At 45.3% G+C, this 20,226-nt stretch overlaps 1 protein-coding gene across 12 annotated transcripts in view; it reads right to left on the bottom strand.

Moving 5' to 3' along the window:
* TMEM164 (transmembrane protein 164) overlaps positions 1 to 20,226 on the bottom strand; it is a 160,311-nt gene that overhangs the window by 30,956 nt on the left and 109,129 nt on the right. For all 12 annotated transcript variants that reach the window (XM_059910123.1, XM_059910115.1, XM_059910124.1 and 9 more), the window contains one exon: positions 872 to 950. In XM_059910123.1, the coding sequence (XP_059766106.1) occupies positions 872 to 950 (79 nt within the window). The remainder of the gene's footprint in view (positions 1 to 871; positions 951 to 20,226) is intronic.

The raw sequence follows: 20,226 nt of genomic DNA, 5'->3' as shown, positions 1-20,226 counted from the left end.
AGAATTCCTGAGTTAGAGGAAGCACAACTTCCAAACGATCTCCCAGTGGGTTTTAGGGTCCATGTGGCTTCATGTGATAGAAATGAAACCCTTGCTGCCTGGGGTGAGGTTGGTCTCCCAGAAAAGTCCCAGCAACCAAGACAGAGAGGCTGGTGGCTATGACTAAAAGAGGATGATTTCCAGGTACAGGACCTTCCGGGAAGGTCAGAACTTCGAGAAGGGGGCTCTCACAGCCAGTCTCCCCTTCTCGTTTGTCTACTACATAATAGAGGGAGGGGATCATTTAAGGGTCATTGTGAGGTCACAAAGAGATCAGCTTCCTGACCAGGTTGGCGATCTCTCCCTTCATGATCAAATGAAGATTTTCGATGCTTTGTTTTCCATGAAGGCCACTGCTCTTTCACCTGCCTCTTCCCTCAATCCCATAATCCCAGTTTCTGGACTTCTTGCCCCTTTCGATACCTTTTTTAGTTCTGAGAGGATGGGTATAATGAGAAAAGCACAAGGTCCTTCTCTTCTTCTACCCTATGCTGCACACTGAGGCCGGGAGAAGGCACAAGCAGAAGCGAGTGACAGAGTGCGTGAGGCTCTGTGAAAACCCATCGCCACCACGGACGAAGAGCCCGAGGCCCCGGCCCTAGGACAGGCCGTCAGTGGCACCGAGCTCACCCACACAAAGGATGGTTCTGGAAAGCCAGCAGGCTCTTTGTGGGCCTCATCCGTGCCCGTTTTCCCACTGCCTGGTGTCTGCAGAGACCCGGCAGGCAGCACCTCAAGATCCTGATAGGCACCCAAGAGGTTGTGAGGGCCCCAAACGGAAGGGTGAGGCTAGGTGTCGGGATGGCACAGGGACGGGGCTTGCTGGCCTTACCTCCTTTCCAGAGCAGGTAGATGGGTACCACGTAGAGCATAACATGCTGAATGTAGTAAATCTCCAGTTCAAAGGGGAGCTGTAAGGACAGGAGAGAGAGAGGTGTTTCAGAGCAGGAAGCACTCATTCCAACAGATTCTGAAGTTGAACGCCCTCGCTCCCAAGGACCCACATCTTAGCAACCCCATGCACTTCAACCAGTTCAACTCCCTTCGCAATTAGAGAAAAAAGAATGAAATGAATATGCCTATGACCTACGCTGGCATCTTCCAAAGTGTATTTTGCAGAGACGGTATTCGAAAACTGCTCCACTGAGAAAGTTTGGCGAAAAATTTAAGAAATGTTACCTACAATCTATCCCCTTGGAGATTCACCATGTATATTAGTGGTAGATTAAGGACCTGTGGGGTCTGTGCAAAGAAGAAGGCTGCTTAACACTGTTTATCCGGTGTGGCCCAAACTTATTTAGCCAGTGCCTTTGCAAAAAAAAAATAGCACTTAGTGTTCTGCAGAAAAATACTTGGAGAAACACAAGCTTGCGTCACTTCTTGCTCCTGGTGAGTAGCTGATGGCCTACTTAAAAGCTTATTTCTCATTTGACATGAAGACCATATGGGGTAGGATTTATTATTCCCATTTTGCAGATTAAAAAATATTGATTGCCAGGTCTGGTTAGGTCTAGATCCAAGAATAAAGAGTTTCTCCACTGGATACTTGGGGTCAGTCCAGGGTTAGCCCTAATTTTGGGTGAAGACCAAGCAGCTGGGCCAGTTCTGGCGTGGCTTGCCAAAAAGAATGTCCCCACCCTCCTTCCATCCAACGTGCCCACTCATTCACTCCTGTTTCCCATCTCTCTCAAAATGGAAGCTCTAAATTACCAAAGCAGAGTGCGCTTTCAACCTGGCACGGGGACCGTGCTGCAGCGCTTGGCAGTGGGTGGAGAGTGGAAACAGCTGAGCGGCTAACTCAATTTTGGGAAAAGAACTGCAGCCGCTGGCAAGAGGCCTGGCCTCCGGGGCTTACACAGCCCTACACAGACACACACACACAGATACACACACGCACGCCCACACACCTCCCCCCACCCCGGCCAAGGGGAGGCCCAGAGAAACAAGGACACCCAGGGCAAGGGTCAGCTGCCTCACTGTGTCCAACAGGACGAGCACAGAACCAAACCTGTGAGCTCATGAGAGGACCCAGTTCTGGGCTCCCCACACCCAGGAACCCAAGGGCCCAAACCGAAAGATGGCAGAGCTCCCAGAATGGGAGCTGAGATGACTGCAGACCCTGGACAGAGTCACCGGTCTGGCTCTTGAAAATAAAAACCCACGCAGAAGGAAAATTTCCCAAGGACCCAGATGATGCTCGACTATTATTTTATGCTCACAGAAGGAAATGTAAAATCCCAGAAAGAGAAATGAGGTTCCAAGCGTCTCTGTAGACCTCGCTGGAATAATAGCTTTAAAGGGTCATGGGGTTTCACAGTGGAGGTAACCACCAGCAGGAGGTAACTTTGGAGGCCTGAGAGGTCCACAGGGACCCTCAGAGTAACGTGGTCTGGGATCACTCTACTATCTTAAATTAACTGACTGGACTGCGGTCACACAGAAGGCAGGCAAGAAGGCAAAGGTCTCGGGAAGGCTCAGCTCTCTGGCGCCTAAGGGACTAGACCTCTCCCTGAAACAGGGCCTGGGGACCCAGGCTGCTCTCCCACCGCAGGGAGCAGAGAACTGGGCTCGCCGGGGTCCCAGCCAGGTCCCCAAGCGGTATCCCCCTTGCTGAAGTCTCAGACGCCAGCCACTATTTACCCACCTAGACTCACGGTGCCCACTTGCTTTCCCTTCCCTCACAGCCCTTCTAGAAAGCAAACTCCCCACCAGGCAGGTCCCGGGAGGCAGTTCAGCATTGCGGCCGCAAGCAAGGACTTTCGAGGCTGCCAAATTCCTATTCTAGATTTGATTCTGCCAGTGAATATCCCCGTGGCCTCGGGCAAGTCACTGAACCTCTCCATCCCAGTTTTGGCACCAGTAAAATTAAAATAGTTATGCTGTTATAAGATTGCTGTAAAAACATTTTAAAAAAATTTTTACTAAAACAAACATTTGTAGAATCCTTATTGCATGCCAGGAACTATTAAGCGCTTTGTTAACTATCAGTTCACCTATTAATTCACCTGTACTGTTCCCATTAACTCCACTTTAGAGGTGAGAAATTGAGGCACAGAGAAGTGAGATAACTTACCCAGGGGCACACGCCTCATCGGGTGACAGAGCCAGGATTCAAACCCAAGGAGTCCGGCTCTAGAGTTTATACTCTTAGCTTGTACACTCCCCTACCCCGTGCCCCGCTCCTTCCCTCCCACAAACGCCTGACACCTGGGAGATGCGCAGGGGAGATGCGCAGTGGAGCTGAGGCCCTGTTAACAAGGGGAGTGGTAATAGAAGCTCATTAGCAACAGCAGGATCAGCAATTGCCCTCCACCTGGGGGCTGGGCCCGGTCCCTCCCCGTTCACGTGATCCCCGCCCTCACAGTGGCCAAGCTCGGCCTGCAATACAGGTCTCTCAGCTCCCACCGGGGCTCTGGAGACACCTCGGTCACAGATCTCAGCTGGGGTGGCCAGGAGACCGGCCCCATCAGCAGCGTCTTTCCTCTGAGGGCGGCCCCTCCCCCTATTCCAAGAGTTCTCTACCTCAGAAGGATACAGAGAGTGTTCAACTAGGTGTGGGCACCGCTGACGGCTAAGGCCAGGGAGAGGAAGGGAAAGGGATGAAAGAGAAGGAGGGCAACCTAAGAAAACCACACAAGTGGCAGGAGGAAGGGAGCTGAACGCGAGCACGAACCTACCAGTGGACATTTAATAACAAAGAATATTTAGAAAGTACTTATGTACCACGCATTGTGTTAAATACTTTCATGTGTCCTATCTCACTTAATTATTCCAAGATACCCGTTTCATAAACACTATCTGTAAAGTGTCTTACTTCCCCCAGAAGAAGTTCCACTTGGCTAATTCATCTCTGCCCTCCAGAACGCACATCTGGAATTCGAGTCTAATGTACATATCTGGGCTCCTTTTCAGCTGGGGGATTCCCGAGGCTTTAGACAGAAAGTCCTACATCACTGCAATTGAAAGCCAAAGGCAATAAAAACATTTTAAGCTACATAAGTCATAACTTCCTTCTCACGTCCAAGTCAACATCTTTTTTCAGAATCAATAGAGTAGACTGGCAAAGTTCTCCAGGCCTCTGGAATCGGACTGCCCGAAATATGAAGCACACGGGTTCCATCCATGGCGAGATCCCTGACCTCCTTCCTACCGACCGTCCGCCCTCTGACAGCCACACCACCACACTCTGCCGTGAAGACCGCCCATCCCAGTGTGCCGTATGTCCCTGGGTACTTCCGTTACCATCAGAAGCCCAAGACTCCCAGGTCACCGCCCAACACCTGAGCTCTAACCTCCATATAGCTCTCTACAAGCCCGAATCTGAGACCACCTCCCACTGCTCCCCAACGCTTGAAACGCTTCCCCTCTATCCTCTGGAACCCACTATCATTTGCAAAATCCCCTCCATCTTTAAACTCTTCTCTGAGCGGTCCTTTGACCTTCTTACTTTGATGAAAATCTGGTCGCCCCTCTGAGGACACAGCTATCCCTACAGCCCTCTCAAGTGGTGGGTGCTTTCCCTCCCATGTCACCTTGTACCCCTGGGCCAGGAGGGGTCCTGTCTGCCCCTCAATGCTGTCTCCTTCCTAACCACTGCCCTGATCTGAACCTCATGTCGTCAGTCTCTCCCACCCACTACTCTCAACTCTGGACCCTCCCTGTCACTGCCGTCCAACATGCCTTTGTCAAAATTCCCGTGTTTTCAATATTTAGCACACACTGGTTTCTAATGCCTTGAACTCCATTCCCCTCGAGGGTCTCACCTCCATCTCACCTCAGCCCTTTATCCCCATGGTCATACCTGTCACTGCCAACACCTCCAACCCTTCCATAAACTCTGTCATGCACCCCACTCTCCAACCACCACCTCCTATCTACCCAATCACTCCGCGCCCCTCATATCCCGACTAATAATTCTTCCCCTTCACTAGGACCCACATCTCCTGATCCTCCACTGTTTTGCTGGCCCTCACCTACCTCATGTCCTCACTTCTATACTTGCCCATCACTCCCTTCCATACATTCTCAACCCTTTTCTGTGCCTCTACCATGCAAGTAAGCACGGCTGGAGAAAAACGTAAAGCTATGCTGTTAACCCTTGAAATTCATGACTGCAAACTTTGAGCGGGCCCTTAATGCGACCTTATAATCCGACTACATTCAAATCCATTCACTCTCCTCTCTCCTGGACAATTCCTATCACTGTTTCACAACTTCTCCTGTGTTCCTCAAACGTTCCCCCATCCTCCCTCTTGGCTGGTGGCATGGCTTTCTAGTTCATTGGGGAAAAGGAGGCAACTGGAAGAGAACATCAACGAGCTCCCACCTCCACATCGCCCTCCCCCCTGCACCGTCCCCATCCATGCTGCTGGCTAAGGCTAGTCCCCATTCCTGCACTAGATCCTATCCTTTCTCGTCTACTCGGGGACACACCACCAGCAATTTGTCCCCTTTTTCTGGATCATTCCCATCAAAAAACAAGCTACAAAGTTGTTCATCTAGAGACAAAAATTCTTTTTTTAAAACATCTTTATTAGAGTATAATTGCTTTATAATGGTATGTTAGTTTCTGCTGTATAACAAAGTGAATCAGCTATACATATACACATATCCCCATATCTCCTCCCTCTTGCGTCTCCCTCCCACCCTTCCTAAGAGACAAAAATTCTTGATCTCACTGCACCCTCCAGCTATCACCCCCATATCTCTGCTTCCCTTTATAGAGAAACTCCTCAAATGGTTTTTCTCTCCTCACTGCCAGCATTTCTTCTCCTCTGAATTATCCTTCCATCCACTCCAATCAAATTTTCATACCTACCACACCCCAACCCCCGAAATAGCTTTGATTGAGGTTACCAATGACCTCCATGTTCCTAATTCCTCTACATATTGGAGGGGCCCAGAACCAAGTCCTTGGCTTTCTTTTCTATCTACTCTCACTCACTAGATCATCTTATTCAGGCTCCTGGCTCTAAATACCATCTATATACTGATGACTCCCAAATGAATATCTCCAGCCTAGAGTCAGGCTGTTAAGACTGAAATTCTAGCTCCATCATTTAGTTGCTATGCAACTTTGGGCAAATCACAATCTTGCTGAGCTTCGGTTGGCTCATTTGTAAAGTGGGAATGATAATAGAAGCTATCTCATCAAGTTGTGATGAAATTAGGTGAAATAATTTGTGTAGAGTTCCTGGCCCCGTGCTGGCATATGATATGTACTCAATAAATGCTAGCTGTTATTATAATCCTCCTCTTCAACGTCAATGCAGCCAGTGAGTGGTAAAGCCAGGATTTCAACTCCAGCCATCAAGACTAATGCCAGGTCTCTCTGGGTCAAAAGCTGGACCTCATTTCACCTGACTATTCTGCCCTAGCAAGAGACTCCAGCAAGAGATGGTGGCACCTGGGCCTGCCCACAGCCCTAAGTCACAATCACTATTTTAGCAGACAACTACTAGGATAACTTTAGCTTCCCAGCTCAATCCATTCTTTTGGCCCATCTCTAAGAGAGAGTTTCTCCTGGAGACTTCTTTATTTCTCAAAGGAGTATCAATACTGCTCTCCTCTTCTCACCCATGACAGTCTCATTCTTACTCTCGGCCAACCAATTAAAAAAAATCATTTACTGAGACACTCCTAGGTGGCAGGTAATGTGTCTGGCTCTGGGTACACGGCAGTGATGAAGACACAGTCCCTGCCCTACAAGAGCTCATAGTCTGGTTGAGAAAGCTAACAGATAAAGGGATAACATCAGCACAGCAAAAGAGCATGGAAGGACCTGTATATCAAGCACTGGATTTGGTTTGATTTTTCCTTAACAGTAGGGACGGTCCTGTACGATGTACAGTTGTGCAGAGCTCCAACTGGTGGCTGTGTGTCAGGGACTGGGAATAGAAATGTCTAAATCGAGCTTGAAGGCAGAGGCAGCGAGAGAACAGAGGATGGGCAGGTTTGAGAGAACGTAAGGAAGTTGAATCACCAGGACTGAGTAATTGACACAGACGCGGGGGGGTGGGGGTGGGGGTGGGGGCGGTAAGCAGGAGTAAGAGGACAGGTCAAAAATGACCCGCAGGCTGATGGCCTAGGTGGCTGGTGGGATGTTGGGACTCCTCCCTAAGTTGGGGCCGACAGTCAAGGAAGCAGGTTGGAGGACGAGGAGCATAAGAAAAGCTGAGACCGGGCTGAGTTTGTGAGCCCAGTGTGAGAACCTCGCAGAGATGCCCATAAATCAGTGGGAATGTGGGTCTGGATCTCAAGGAGGCTGGAGAAGATGAGAAGAGTTGAAAGGCAAATGATATACATGTGTATGAAATGCAAACAGAGAAAAGTAAATGGATGAAATTCTAAAAGGCCTAGAAATGCTGATATTCTCTTTATGCACCCAAACAGAACACCTTATGCAGCCCACTTTGCAGACCCCTGTCCATGGTACTCTTTCAAGAGTGAATGGATGGCGAGGGATGGAAGTCGTAGCTCAAGGGGAGTATTGATAGAATTGGGAGAGACCTGAACATAGTTATAGATGGAGGGAAGGAGCCAGTGGGGAGAGGGAGGCTGAAGAAGCAAGAGGGGGAGGAGGCGCCGGATGGTGAGAGGTCCTGAAGCAGACAGGAAGGCTGGGAGCCAGAGCACAGAGAGAAGCGTTAGCCTTGGGCTCCAGGAAATGAGGAGGGAAGGACGAGCTGAAGTGAGAACAGCTGCACGAGGGAGGGGTGTGCGGGGAGCGGGGGAAGTTCACAACCCAGGAGCTTCCCCTAGCCAGCTGGGGACTTGTGTTACCAAAAGGGTCCACGGCTGCTGATGAAGTGCAAAGTGAGGATGGGTGGTCACAAAGACAGGACCCTGCTCTCAGCTGAGCCCCAGACTGCAGCCTCTCCAAAGAAATCAGAGAATCAAAACAGATTATTGCTATGGTCTGAATGCTTGTGTCTCCCTCAAATTCATGTCCTATGGGATGGTATTAGGAGGTGGAGCCTTTAGGAGGAGATTAGGTCCTGATGAAATCGGAGGCCTCAGAGAGCTCCCTAGCCCCTCCTGCCCTGTGACCCGGAAAAGGGTCTGCACTTGACCCTGCTGGTACCCTGATCAGACTTCCAGCCTCCAGAAGTGTGAGAAATCGATTTCTGAGGTGTATAAGCCACACAGTTTATGGTATTTTGTTATAGGAATCTGAACAGACTAAAACAATAATCTATCTCCCTTCAAGGGGAAAGGATGCAGCCTTCGGTAATTCTCCTGCCAACCAAGTTTGGCTTTGGAACACTTTATCTTCATTAACTGACCACAGACTTCTACTGTGGCTACTGGTACCTCAAACTCTTTGGGACTAAATACCACTTGTTAGAGGAACCACAAAAGGAATGCCCGCAACCTAAAACTCAACCACGATACATTCACAGAACAGAATACCATGCTGCCATGAAAAACAACAAGGTGCCATGGCAAACAGACAAATCCCGAATGTGGAACATTCTGCAAAACAACTGGCCTGGATTCACCAAAATGTCAATGTCATGAATGAGAGGGTGGGGGACCTGCTCCTAGATTTTAAAAAGTGAATAAACAAAACCTGAAGAGAGAGAACAAAAGCAATCTTGAAACCTGACTGGATCCTGATTTAAAAAAAAAAAAAAAAAACTTAAAAAACACATTCCTGGGATAATTGGGAAAATTTGAATATAAACAGATTATTAGATAAAGAAGACAGTATTAGAGAATTGTTGATAATTATCTTGAGTGTGATTACGGTATTGTGGATATACAAGAGAATGTTCCTTTCCCTAGGAGCTGTAGGACGAAGTATTTAGAGCTGAAGTGTCAAGATGTCTGCAATTTGAGGGGAAATGATTCAGCAAACTTACACAGAGAAAGAAAGAAAGAAAGTGAATAGGGAAAAACAGTAATTGTTGAATCTAGCTTGAGGGTATACAGTCATCGTTCACTATACCCTTAATTCAACTCTTCGGGATGTTTGAAAATTTTTATAAGAAGTTGGGAAGTTTTTAAAATGTAAATAAATTTAAAGAAGGTAAATCTATATGAACTAATATGGCAAAATCTTAAGGTATAATTAACTGGAAGAAAAAACAAGGTGCAATCATTTTGTTTTTTTTGTTTGTTTTTGTTTTTGTTTTTTGGGGTTTTTTTAACATTGTTATTGGAGTATAATTGCTTTACAATGGTGTGTTAGTTCCTGCTTTATAACAAAGTGAATCAGCTATACATATACATATATCCTCATATCTCCTCCCTCTTGCGTCTCCCTCCCACCCTCCCTATCCCACCCCTCTAGTTGGTCAAAAAGCACCGAGCTGATCTCCCTATGCTATGCGGCTGCTTCCCACTAGCTATCTATTTTACATTTGGTAGTGTATATATGTCCATGCCACTCTCTCACTTCGTCCCAGCTTACCCTTCCCCCTCCCCGTGTCCTCAAGTCCATTCTCTACGTCTGCGTCTTTATTCCTGTCCTGCCCCTAGGTTCTGCAGAACGATTTTTTTATTAAGATTCTATATATATGTGCTAGCATACGGTATTTGTTTTTCTCTTTCTGACTTACTTCACTCTGTATGACAGTCTCTAGGTCCATCCATCTCACTACAAATAACTCAATTTCGTTTCTTTTTATGGCTGAGTAATATTCCATTGTATATACGTGCCACATCTTCTTTATCCATTCATCTGTCTATAGACACTTAGGTGGTGCAATCATTTTGGAGCACAATTTGTCAATATTTATAAAAAATGTTAAATACCCGTTCACTTTGACTCACTAAGTTCACTTCTAGAAATTTATACCAACAGAGACACTTGCATGTATGAACAAAGCTGTATGCATAAAGATACTCACTGCAACATTATTTGTAATAACAAAATAATATCTAATAACAAAAAAGCTAACTGAATGTCCACTGGCAGGAGAGTCATCAAAAAACACTCTGGAAGATTAACTCTGCAACCATTTACAAAAAAGGAGGTACAACCATTTGTAGGTAAAACAGAACAAATCTGTATCGAACACAGCATGATCCTTTTTGTAGAATAAAAAGGACAAATTAGTCTTTGTACTTTTAGATGACTATGAATGCATAGAAAAAGGACTGGAATGATATTTACCAAACTGGGTGGGGGAAGAGGGCTGGGGAGGACAGGTCGGGATAGGGAAGGGGAGACTTAGACTTGGATTCTATGTATTTGTATAGTTGGATTTTTATGACAAATTAATGCATTAATTTACTAATCATGTAGCTGAAAGTTTAAAAGTCAAAAAAAAAAAAAAAGGTCACAAGAGGAATGTACACCTTAGCAGCGATTATCTCTGGGGAGTGGGTGGAGGAGAACTTTCATGTTATATTCTTCTTATCTCTGTACTGCAGACATCCTTAACCAAGAGGATGCAGTAAGCTATTACGGATGATTCGTGTGAATTTTTTCTAGTTTTTAATCTGAGCACATTACAGACCCCCTCCCAAGTCCCTTGTTCTCACTGTATCTTCCCTTGTGAGCCCACTCCCAACCCCCAGTACGGACAGATGCCCACAGTCCTACCGGGCACATGGAATTCCATCTTACACTCAAGGTCCGATGTGGAGAGAGGGAAGGGTGGGCAACTGGCTCGGGGGAGCTGCTCCTTCCTTTTGGAATCCAAATCCTATCAGGGCTACTCCTGACTTCCTCCTCGGTGCTCAGAGCCTTCCAGAGGGAGAGCAGGAAAACAGAGTTGTGGCTGCTAGCTCCCTAATATCAAACAAAATATTCTGAGCCCGTGAAAGACGTTGTTTGCTCTGGTGGTGCAGTTACTTGTGTAAGTGTATTTCCTGGTACAGCAGCCCAGGCCTGGCAAGCCCACAGAACTTTACTGAGTGGCAATTTCGGGTCAGTCAGCCACTGGCTCGCCTGCAAGGCCTCACTTTGCTTGGTTAGTTTCCTTTAACCAAGGTGACAATGAAACCTCCTAGCTCCTCTCCTCTCACCTCTAACAGACTTAGGAGCCGCTGCCTATCATCCTGGGAAACCACAAAGTGCCATTCTTTAGTACTGTTGCTGGTATCAAAAGTCATTTCTGAAAAGGCAGGGAAGAAAACTCTGGGCTTCTGACCAAATAATAATAATGATGATAATAATAGTAATAGGCAACCCCCGGTACCTCAGAACTTGACTCTTTGGAGATCCTTTACAGAGGTAATTAAGATAAAATAAGGTTATATGGGTGGGCCCTAATCCAGTCTGACTGGTGTCTTTATAAGAAGAGGACGTTAGGACCGAAGAGGGAGGCCCTCAGAAGAAAGTAACACTGCTGAAACCTTGACCTTAGACTTGCAGCCTCCAAAACTGTGAAGAAATGTTTCTGTTGTTTAAGCTTCTCAGTCTGTGGTATTGGAGATGGCAGCCCGAGGAAACGAATACACTGGCCAAACGTGTGCTATGAGCCAGGCACTGTTTTAAGCACTTCACAAGTATTAACGCCTTTCATCTTCATCACATACTTATGAGGTAGCTCCTATTTTTATTCCCCAATTTTAAGATGAGGAAATTGAGGACAGATCGGTTTCTTGTAATAGCAAGATACTGGCAACAGCCAAATGTCCATCTCAAAGGGAATGGAGAAAGACACTGTGGTATGTTTCTACGATGGAATGTTACACCACAGTGAAAATGTAACTACATTTATACTCAATAATAGGGATGCATCTTACAAATATAATGTTGAATAAAATAGGCAAATCCCAGATGACTACATACAACATAATACCCTTTTTATAAGGATCAAAAAGCAACTACAATTATATAATACCTTATTTAGGACTGTTTTACATATATAAAATATTACATATTTTATTATATATAATGTATATTATATATATATATTTTTTCTGTGTACATGAGAAGAGGGATAAGATTACTTTTAAAAAGAGAAAAGGAATAATAGCCAAAATTCAGGCTAGTGGTTCACAGTGGTGGGCATGGAGGTAGGCAGCAGGATGGGGGAAGCACATAGGCTTACGTCTGTAAGTTATTATCAACGTGGCTAGTTGTTGGGTTGAGTTCATAGTTGTTTATAATACTCTCCATGAATAAATAAACGTACTCATGAATAAAATTAAAGCATGCCATGAATGGACCAATGTTGAAACTTGCTATGAATCGAGAATTATAAATATGATTTATGATTTAAACAGACCTTTGCACCAAAGGTCTGTTTAAAAAGAAAGAGCGGTAGGGGTTTCATTAAATAACTTGCCCAAGGTCTCAAGGCTGAGCCAGAATGTGAACCCAGGCAACCTGGCTCCAGGATGCATAATCTTAACCACTGTTGTCTATTATATATCAAAACACCAGGCTGTTCCCCTGATGGAACAGAAATAGGGTCTACTATGAAGCCTGAAGGCCTGACCCTACACCCAGCTACCACCATATAGGCACTAGCCATCCAAGACCCCAGGGGGCTCCGAAGTCACCAAATCCAGATTTACTACTTCTTCAGACTGAGCCAAAGCTCGAATTTCATGTGGAAAAAGGAAAGAAGCTTTGAGTACACAAGAAGGTACTTCAGGACACAGAAGTCCAGCCCTGAACACGTTATTTGACTTTTTACTCAAGGAGGGAAAGTAAATATTTGTATGGCTCTCTCCACAGAACTCAGGGGAAAGGGTAATGACAGAGATTGTTCAAAAGACCTACAGAGGAACCAGGGCAGCTGCAAGTCAAAAGACAGTCAGCTTATGTGTGGAGGCCAAACCACACCTGCGGAATGACTGAGCCAGGGCTGGCCTCCCTGCTCAGGGTGTGTGACAAGGGGCCCCATGAGGGCCTTTTGCACCACTGACAGGACCAAGGCCTCATTCTCCTCGGCCTTGGGTTACAGATCCACACAGAAAATGTGAGCCATGTAGAGTGGAAGGGACGAGAGGAAAGGTACTAAACTTCCAGCCCCTCATCAGCCCAAGCAGTCTGTGATGCCATCTGGCTCGATTTTAGCGCCTTCAAAGGACCTGAGCATCAGATGGCTTGAAATAAGGCCAACCCCACACTAGCACTAGAGCAAAGGGAGAGACAAACACATCTGAGATTTGGCTCTTAGCCCAGTCAAAACAGCTCAAGGGCACTCAGTAGCCAGCCCACTTCCCTCAACCAACCAACCAGGGAGTCTGGTTAATCTTCTACTCCTTGGGGGCCCTTGCTTGAAGGCAACCAGTGCGCCAGGCCTCCCTACCCTGTTGTCTCCAACACCAGGCTACAAGCTACAAGCTGGAGCCAGGTTCAGGAATCCCTAAATCAAGGGAAGGCAAATGTCACATGTCCCCTTGAGGCATGACCCTTGAGAAGAGGCCAAAAGATGGTATTTGACAACCTCCTGACATGAGTAGACTCTGCTCACTTCTCTTTCTACTTCTTTTCTTCTCTTCTGTTTAACTCTCCCATTCTCAATCTCTTCCCAGTCTCCAAGCCTGCTCCCAGGTTTTCTACGAGCACTGAAGGGTGATAAACTTGACTCACAGCAGCTCCTGGCTAATCCAACACACAGAGAGTGTGCAGAATCTTTATTTTCGTCACTAATTTTTAGAGAAAGAATCCTTTCGACCTACTAGGATGGGTCCCAGCATTCTATATTTTAACATGGCTCCCTAAGGTAATCTGGATGCAGGAGTGTTTAACTTACACTTGGGGAAATACTACAGTAGGTCAGCCTCCAGAAGTCTAAATGGTAGGTGTGAGATTAGAATATTTTCTCCCAGAAATGACAGGCAGTTCCCAGGAAAATGTACTGACAAGAATAATGATGTGACTAGTGTTCAAAACAACAATAAAGACAATAATAATCATTAATAATTGCTGGTACATAGCACTTCTCGGCTAGGCATTGTCCTAAGTACTTGTATTAACTAACACTTCAAACAACTCTATAGGGACTTCCCTGGTGGCGCAGTGGTTAAGAATCCACCTGCCAATGCAGGGGACACGGGTTCGAGCCCCGGTCCGGGAAGATCCCACATGCCGTGGAGCAACTAAGCCCGTGCGCCACAACTACTGAGCCTGCGCTCTAGAGCCCACTAGCCACAACTACTGAGCCCACGTGCCGCAACTACTGAAGCCCGTGCACCTAGAGCCCGAGCTCCTCAACAAGAGGAGCCACCGCAATGAGAAGCCCGCGCACCGCAACGAAGAGTGGCCCCCGCTCGCCGCAACTAGAGAAAGCCTGCGCGCAGCAATAAAGACCCAACGCAGCCATAAATAAATAAATAAATTTAAACAAACAAACAAACAAAAAACAACTCTATAAGATAAATGCTATAATCCCCTTTTTTTGCATGAAGGAATTAAGACACAGAGAGATTAATAAGTGGCCCAAGGTTAGTTACAGAGCCTGGATATAAGCCAGGCAATCTGACTCCAGAGTCCATGTTCCTACCCACTGACCTACATTATAGTACCCTGATATGTGCTGAGGCCCTTTACAGTACAGAGGAAACCCCTGATTTACAAATGACTCAAATCCATGATGGTTTGATCCCCTGCTACTGAAATATTATCCTCTCTCTTCCATCCCCACTATGCGAACCCAGACCTGGAATCTTCTAACTGTACTGCCAAGGGAACTAGTCAACACTGGAATCTACCTCCATGACCTCCCAGACACCAACATATTCATTCATTCAATCAATCAATCAACAAATATATATTAAGCACCTATTATGTGTCAACTATTATGAACAAGATACAAACGGTCCCTGCCTTCATGCACTTATACCCACCTCACTCTAAATGCTGATTTCTAGGGTTTAGAAGGGCTCAGAAATCAAAAGATGGTTTAAATCAGTGCCCCAAGGGCTCACGACCTCTAATATTAATGTTTTATTAGCTATGTGACAGGTTAAATAGCTACCAGATACCTCATAGAACTTAGTACAATACTAGACAGACATATAGTAGGTATTTATCAACTTAGATAGAGATATTTCAGGAGAGCACTGAGAACAGATAGATGGTCAAACCAATGAATAGAATTAGAACATCCTCCTGACTGCCCCCAACAGGAAGGACACAGACATAAGAGGGTTGGGAAACAAGACCCGGACTTCCATTTCTGGTAATAACAAAAGCTAGTTAGTACTTAAAGAGATCTATGACCCCAAAAAGCCACACTTCAGTGTAAAGGTGTACTGGAAACACAAATTACCCCACCCCTAGAATGGTAAGGAAAATCCAGTCTCAAATCTTAACGATGAGTTGGGGTAGTAGAGGGAGAAACTAGTTAGTTCCACTAAAATCTTGGAACCAGAAGCCAGCCCTCGTGTGGGTTTGCAGTCTAAATTTATACTACTTGGGTAATCCAAAAATGTTAGGTTGAGAGTTTTATTTAGCATGATTCCAGACTGGTAGCCCTCAAGCGCCTGGCAAGAACAAAGACAAATCCTCTCTAGAGAAATCCAGGACTCAAAAAATTCCCACAAATAACATTTTAAAGAAAATAAGCAATGTACAATAAAAGAACAATAACAACAGTAATATTTAAAACAAAACCTAAACACACAAGTAAATAAGCCAAGAGCCAGTGAAAACAGAGCTTTAAGGACCTCAGAATAGTTATAGACTATGTTTAGGTTTGTAAAAGGGAAAAATAATTGAAATTAAAAACTCTATTGATAGTTTTAACTGATATGTTTAATTACTGATTAGACAGCTAAAGAGATAAGTGGAATATAGAGCTGAGGAAATTATCCAAAATGCAACATAGTAGACAAAGAAGTGGAAGATAGGAACAAAAAGGATTAAGAGGTGTGGAAAACAGAGTAAGATGAACTAACATAACTCTAAACATAGTCCTAGAAGAAGAAGAGGAGACAGACAAAATACCTGAAGGCATAATAGCTAAGAATGTTCAGAAACCTGAAGAACGACATGTACCCACAGACTCTCAAACAGAATAAGCCAAAACAAATAAACATTGAAACAAATCCTACTAAAACTGCAGAATGCCAAAGACAAAGAGAAGATCTTAAAACCAATCAGAAAGAAAACAGATTACTTTCCAAGGAGTGAAAGTTAAGACTGACTAATGACTTTTCAAGGCAACAGTGGAAGACAGAATATAGTAAAATTACATCTTCACTGTGCTGGGAGAAAAATAATTATGAACCAAGAATTTTATATCCAGTGAAAATATCTTTCAAGAATGAAGAAGGAATACAAACATTTTTAGGCAAAGAAAAACTAAGAGGGTTTGTCATCAGCAGATCATCTCTAAAGGGCATTTTAAAGGATATAATTCCAGCAAAGGCAAACTAATGTCAAATGGAAAGCCCGAGACACAATACAAAATAATGAGCAAAGAAAGTGGTAATTATGTAGGTAAATCTAAATGAACATTTTTTTCATAAAATAATAATGTTTTGTATTATTTTTAAAAGAAAAGCTAAAATAATACAGAATTAAAATACATGACAACATAAGCATATAAGTTGAGGGTGATGAACAGAGTTAAAATATTATAAGGTCCACATGCAAAAGAATCAGGTTGTAACCCCATTTCTCAGCATATACACTCCTATGGATATACCCAAGAGTAAAACAAAAAGAAAAACAAAAACATGTCTACACAAAAAGTGACACATCAAGGTCCATAGCAGCATTATTCACAACAGCCATAAAGTGGAAACAATCCAAATGTCTACCAACAGGTGAACGGATAAAAAAAAATATGGTATATCCATACAATTGAATTTTATTAGCCAATATAAAGAAATGGAATATTAATAGATGCTACAACATGGATGAATCTTCAAAACATTATGCTAATGATATATGTATATGTATAACTGATTCACTTTGCTGTACACCTGAAACTAACACAACATTGTAAATCAACTATGCTCCAATAAAAATTTTTTTTTAATTATGCTAAGTGAAAGAAGCCAGACACAGAAGGACAAATATTTTATGATTCCATTAATAGGGAATGTCCAGAACAGGCCAATCTATAGAGATAGATATTAGATCAGTTGTTACTTAGGGCTGGGGGCGGGCAGGGGTTGGGGGGCGCTGTAAGGGGACAGAGAGGTGATAGCTAAGCAGTTACACTTTCCTTTTGGGGTTGATAAAAATGTTCTAAAAATTAATTGTAGTGATGGTTGCACGACTCTGTGAATATACTAAAAAACTTTACATTCTACACTTTAAATGAGTGAATTTTATGTTATGTGAATAAACTCAGTAAAACTATCACCAAAAAAATGTTGTAAGATCCTTGTCTTATTTGAGAGAAAAAGTCTGACTGACTCTAGATCTGGATGTTTATGTTAACATTGGTAGGATAAACATTAAAAAAAACAATAGCTGAAATAGCGTGTATAACTTCTAAACTAGTAAAGGGAAAATATCCAACAAATCCCCCCAAAAGGCTAGACTGAAGGGAAAGAAAAAAGACAAAATGCTCCAACCTGGAGTTTACAACCTGTATCAAATGGTGGCAGACCAAGTGACATCCAGCAGTCACATCTGTGCTGAGAAGCAGACTCTCCTCTGGGTGCTGGAGTTTGGGATGAGTGGAGGCTCACGCCCTACCCAACCCCCTTCATCAGCAGGGTCCCTGGAGAAACAAACTCCTTATGGAAGGCCTGGACCCTCCAAGAAAATACCACCTCGGGATGAGACAGCTCCCTTTGGTCACCAGGGATCAAAATTATTCCTCCGATGAGTTGAGGCCTATAGGTCTTAGGTTCTAAAGGAGAATAAGTAATTCTGCGCTGAGAGGTCATCTGAATTGTGACACACAAGCTAGTTTGAACTATTCAAAGAGTGTCATGGGTGGATGACTTGTACATGTAGCCTAGTAATCCCTGGCTGCTTCAATAAGCGCCATGAGTGCACCTCGCGAATGCCACCATAGACGGGGTCCCTGCGTCTCTCTCTAGGTCAGCCTGTTGTCACAGGACACGCATTTGTGCCGTGGTTATTCCACGTATTGGAGCTGACTGATGGGAACGCTGTCCAGCCCGTGACCAGAGGAGGTGGGTACTCCCCCAGTTCTGGCTGGAGAGTGGGGATTCTAGCTCTCCCGCTACCCTTGCCTCCCTGGTCCTTCTCCCCTCCTGCACTGGCATTGCAGGGCAGGGGAAGTAAAACTGAAACACATCTGGAAGGACGCTTCTTGCCTAAGGGCCTACTCAGTTAAAGGAAAAAGAAGCTTCTCTGGTTCCACCTTTGGAACTAAGAGTTTAGTCTTTAACCACATGAAAGCAGCCTGCCAGGATAAAGTTCCAGGCCGTATTTTACAATGGACAGCTCTGGCCCTGCGTCTGCCAACAGCAATCCCCCTGGTCTCTGCTCCGCAGAGCAAGTCGCCATCCCTTTGCTCAAGAACTGGAAACAGAACAGGGCCTATCCCTTTGGCTCAAGTTGCAGCTGACTTGTGGCCTAGCTTGGAGAGCAGGAAACAGCAGCTACATACGGTGAATGTGGTACGACACCCAAATGGGAGTGGCCCAATTCTTCTGACACAGTCTAGATCACCTACAAATTAGCCCTCTGGGTCATCAGCTACACGTGCGCACGCACACACACATCCCTAAAGCCCTCTTCATCAATTACAGTATCCACTGGTCGCGTTTCAGCGTGCCTCAGGAAAATGGAAGCGGAGAGCAGTATTCATGGCTACTTGGAAACGAATCCTGGAAATCAGAAGGCTGCGGATAAACCCCTTTCCCGGCCAAAGATGTCCTGGTGGCTCCTGGAGCCAACAGTCTGTACCTGTCACAGGGCAGGGAGCTGCCGTAGATCTGAGAGTTGAGGGTTTCTCCTGCTTGGAGACTCACTGCCCTCGGAGGAGGCGAGGGGTGGGCTCTGGATCAGCAGGGATCTGCATTTGCTGCATAGAGGGAAGCAGCATTCCCCCCACCCTCCCGTCAGCCGGACCTCTGCTCCCATGGGATGGTCCCCACAGAGGGCAGCCTGTGAGTCAGACCGGAAGCAGGGAGGGACCAGGCAGCTTCTGGAAGATTCATGGTCTTCTCTTCCTCTCCATTCACCCTCCAAATAGCCATTTCTAAGTGGCTGTCATCTTAAAAAAAACCATACTCCTTGGTCTATATGGACATGTTCCGCTTCTTTAGAGCCCCCCTCTATATCTCCCCACCCCCGCCTATTTTGGGCCAATATAATTTACAATTCCCAGAAACGCCCGAGAAGCAGCGTATGCACTTCTGGTGCCAAGCCTGACCGGTTTTACAGATTTGCATTTAGCAGGTGTCTGTTGCTAAATCAGGAGCAGCTGCTAATTGCTTTTCCTCCCTCGAACCTTCAGACAGAATGAAACATCTGGTGTTCTCTCGCTTTGGGTTAAAATCAGATACCTTATCGTCCCTCCTTTGGGTTCCATTTTTATTAAAAAGCTGTCAGCTGATGCCTGGAACAGGCAGCAGAGAGCAAGCCCGCCCCAGAAGCAGGGGAATGATTCTAAGGGCAACCCAGCAGGATGACGATGCCTTCCATTCCCAGACCTCAGGCACAGACGCAGGGTAGCTCGGGCACCAGTCCCCACAAGGTGGAGCTTTAAGCCCATGACCGCCCAGGTTACTTGGGGCTTCATTTCTTGAGCAAGGAATCTGAGGACCTCGCTCACCTCTTGCTGGCAGTGCCCTTCCCTGCCCTGAACCTGTTCCAAAGCTGGCACCCTACGTCCCAGCCCGCTCTCCTCTCTCTTTAATATGCACATGCTTCTACCACCATGAACGGAAATCTCAGGGGGAATAAACTATATATGCCAGTGTTCTGTAGCTTTTTCAGCTACCTTTTGGTTTGGGGTTTTTTTTTTTTTTCCCCAAAAAAAAATCTGTTGGCAAGGCCCCAAATCTGCTTCTTGATTCTAAGCCAAAACCATTCTTAAAGGTACCTTATTAGCAACTCAGGTATTTTACATTATTAATAAATAATAATCTTAGCTAAACTTTATTGAGCACTATTTTGTTTTCAGGAAAACAAAGTTTATCATACTCATAGGTCAGAAATAGGAGGCACCCATGCCACGCAGAGCCACATGGGGAAGCACCAGTGTTGGTCAGGAGGCAAAGGGACAGGAGCGAGGGGAGAGCCTAGGCCATGGCCTTTATTAGTTTCTGCATTTCTGCAGGACAGGCAAGGCAGGGCAGGGTAACAAGTTAGGACTGGTTAGTTTGAATAATTACAGC

Source organism: Balaenoptera ricei, chromosome X (genome assembly GCF_028023285.1).
Source record: "Balaenoptera ricei isolate mBalRic1 chromosome X, mBalRic1.hap2, whole genome shotgun sequence".
NCBI lineage: Eukaryota > Metazoa > Chordata > Mammalia > Artiodactyla > Balaenopteridae > Balaenoptera > Balaenoptera ricei.
Note: the sequence above shows the minus strand (reverse complement) of the source record. Positions and strands in the feature narration are given on the sequence as shown.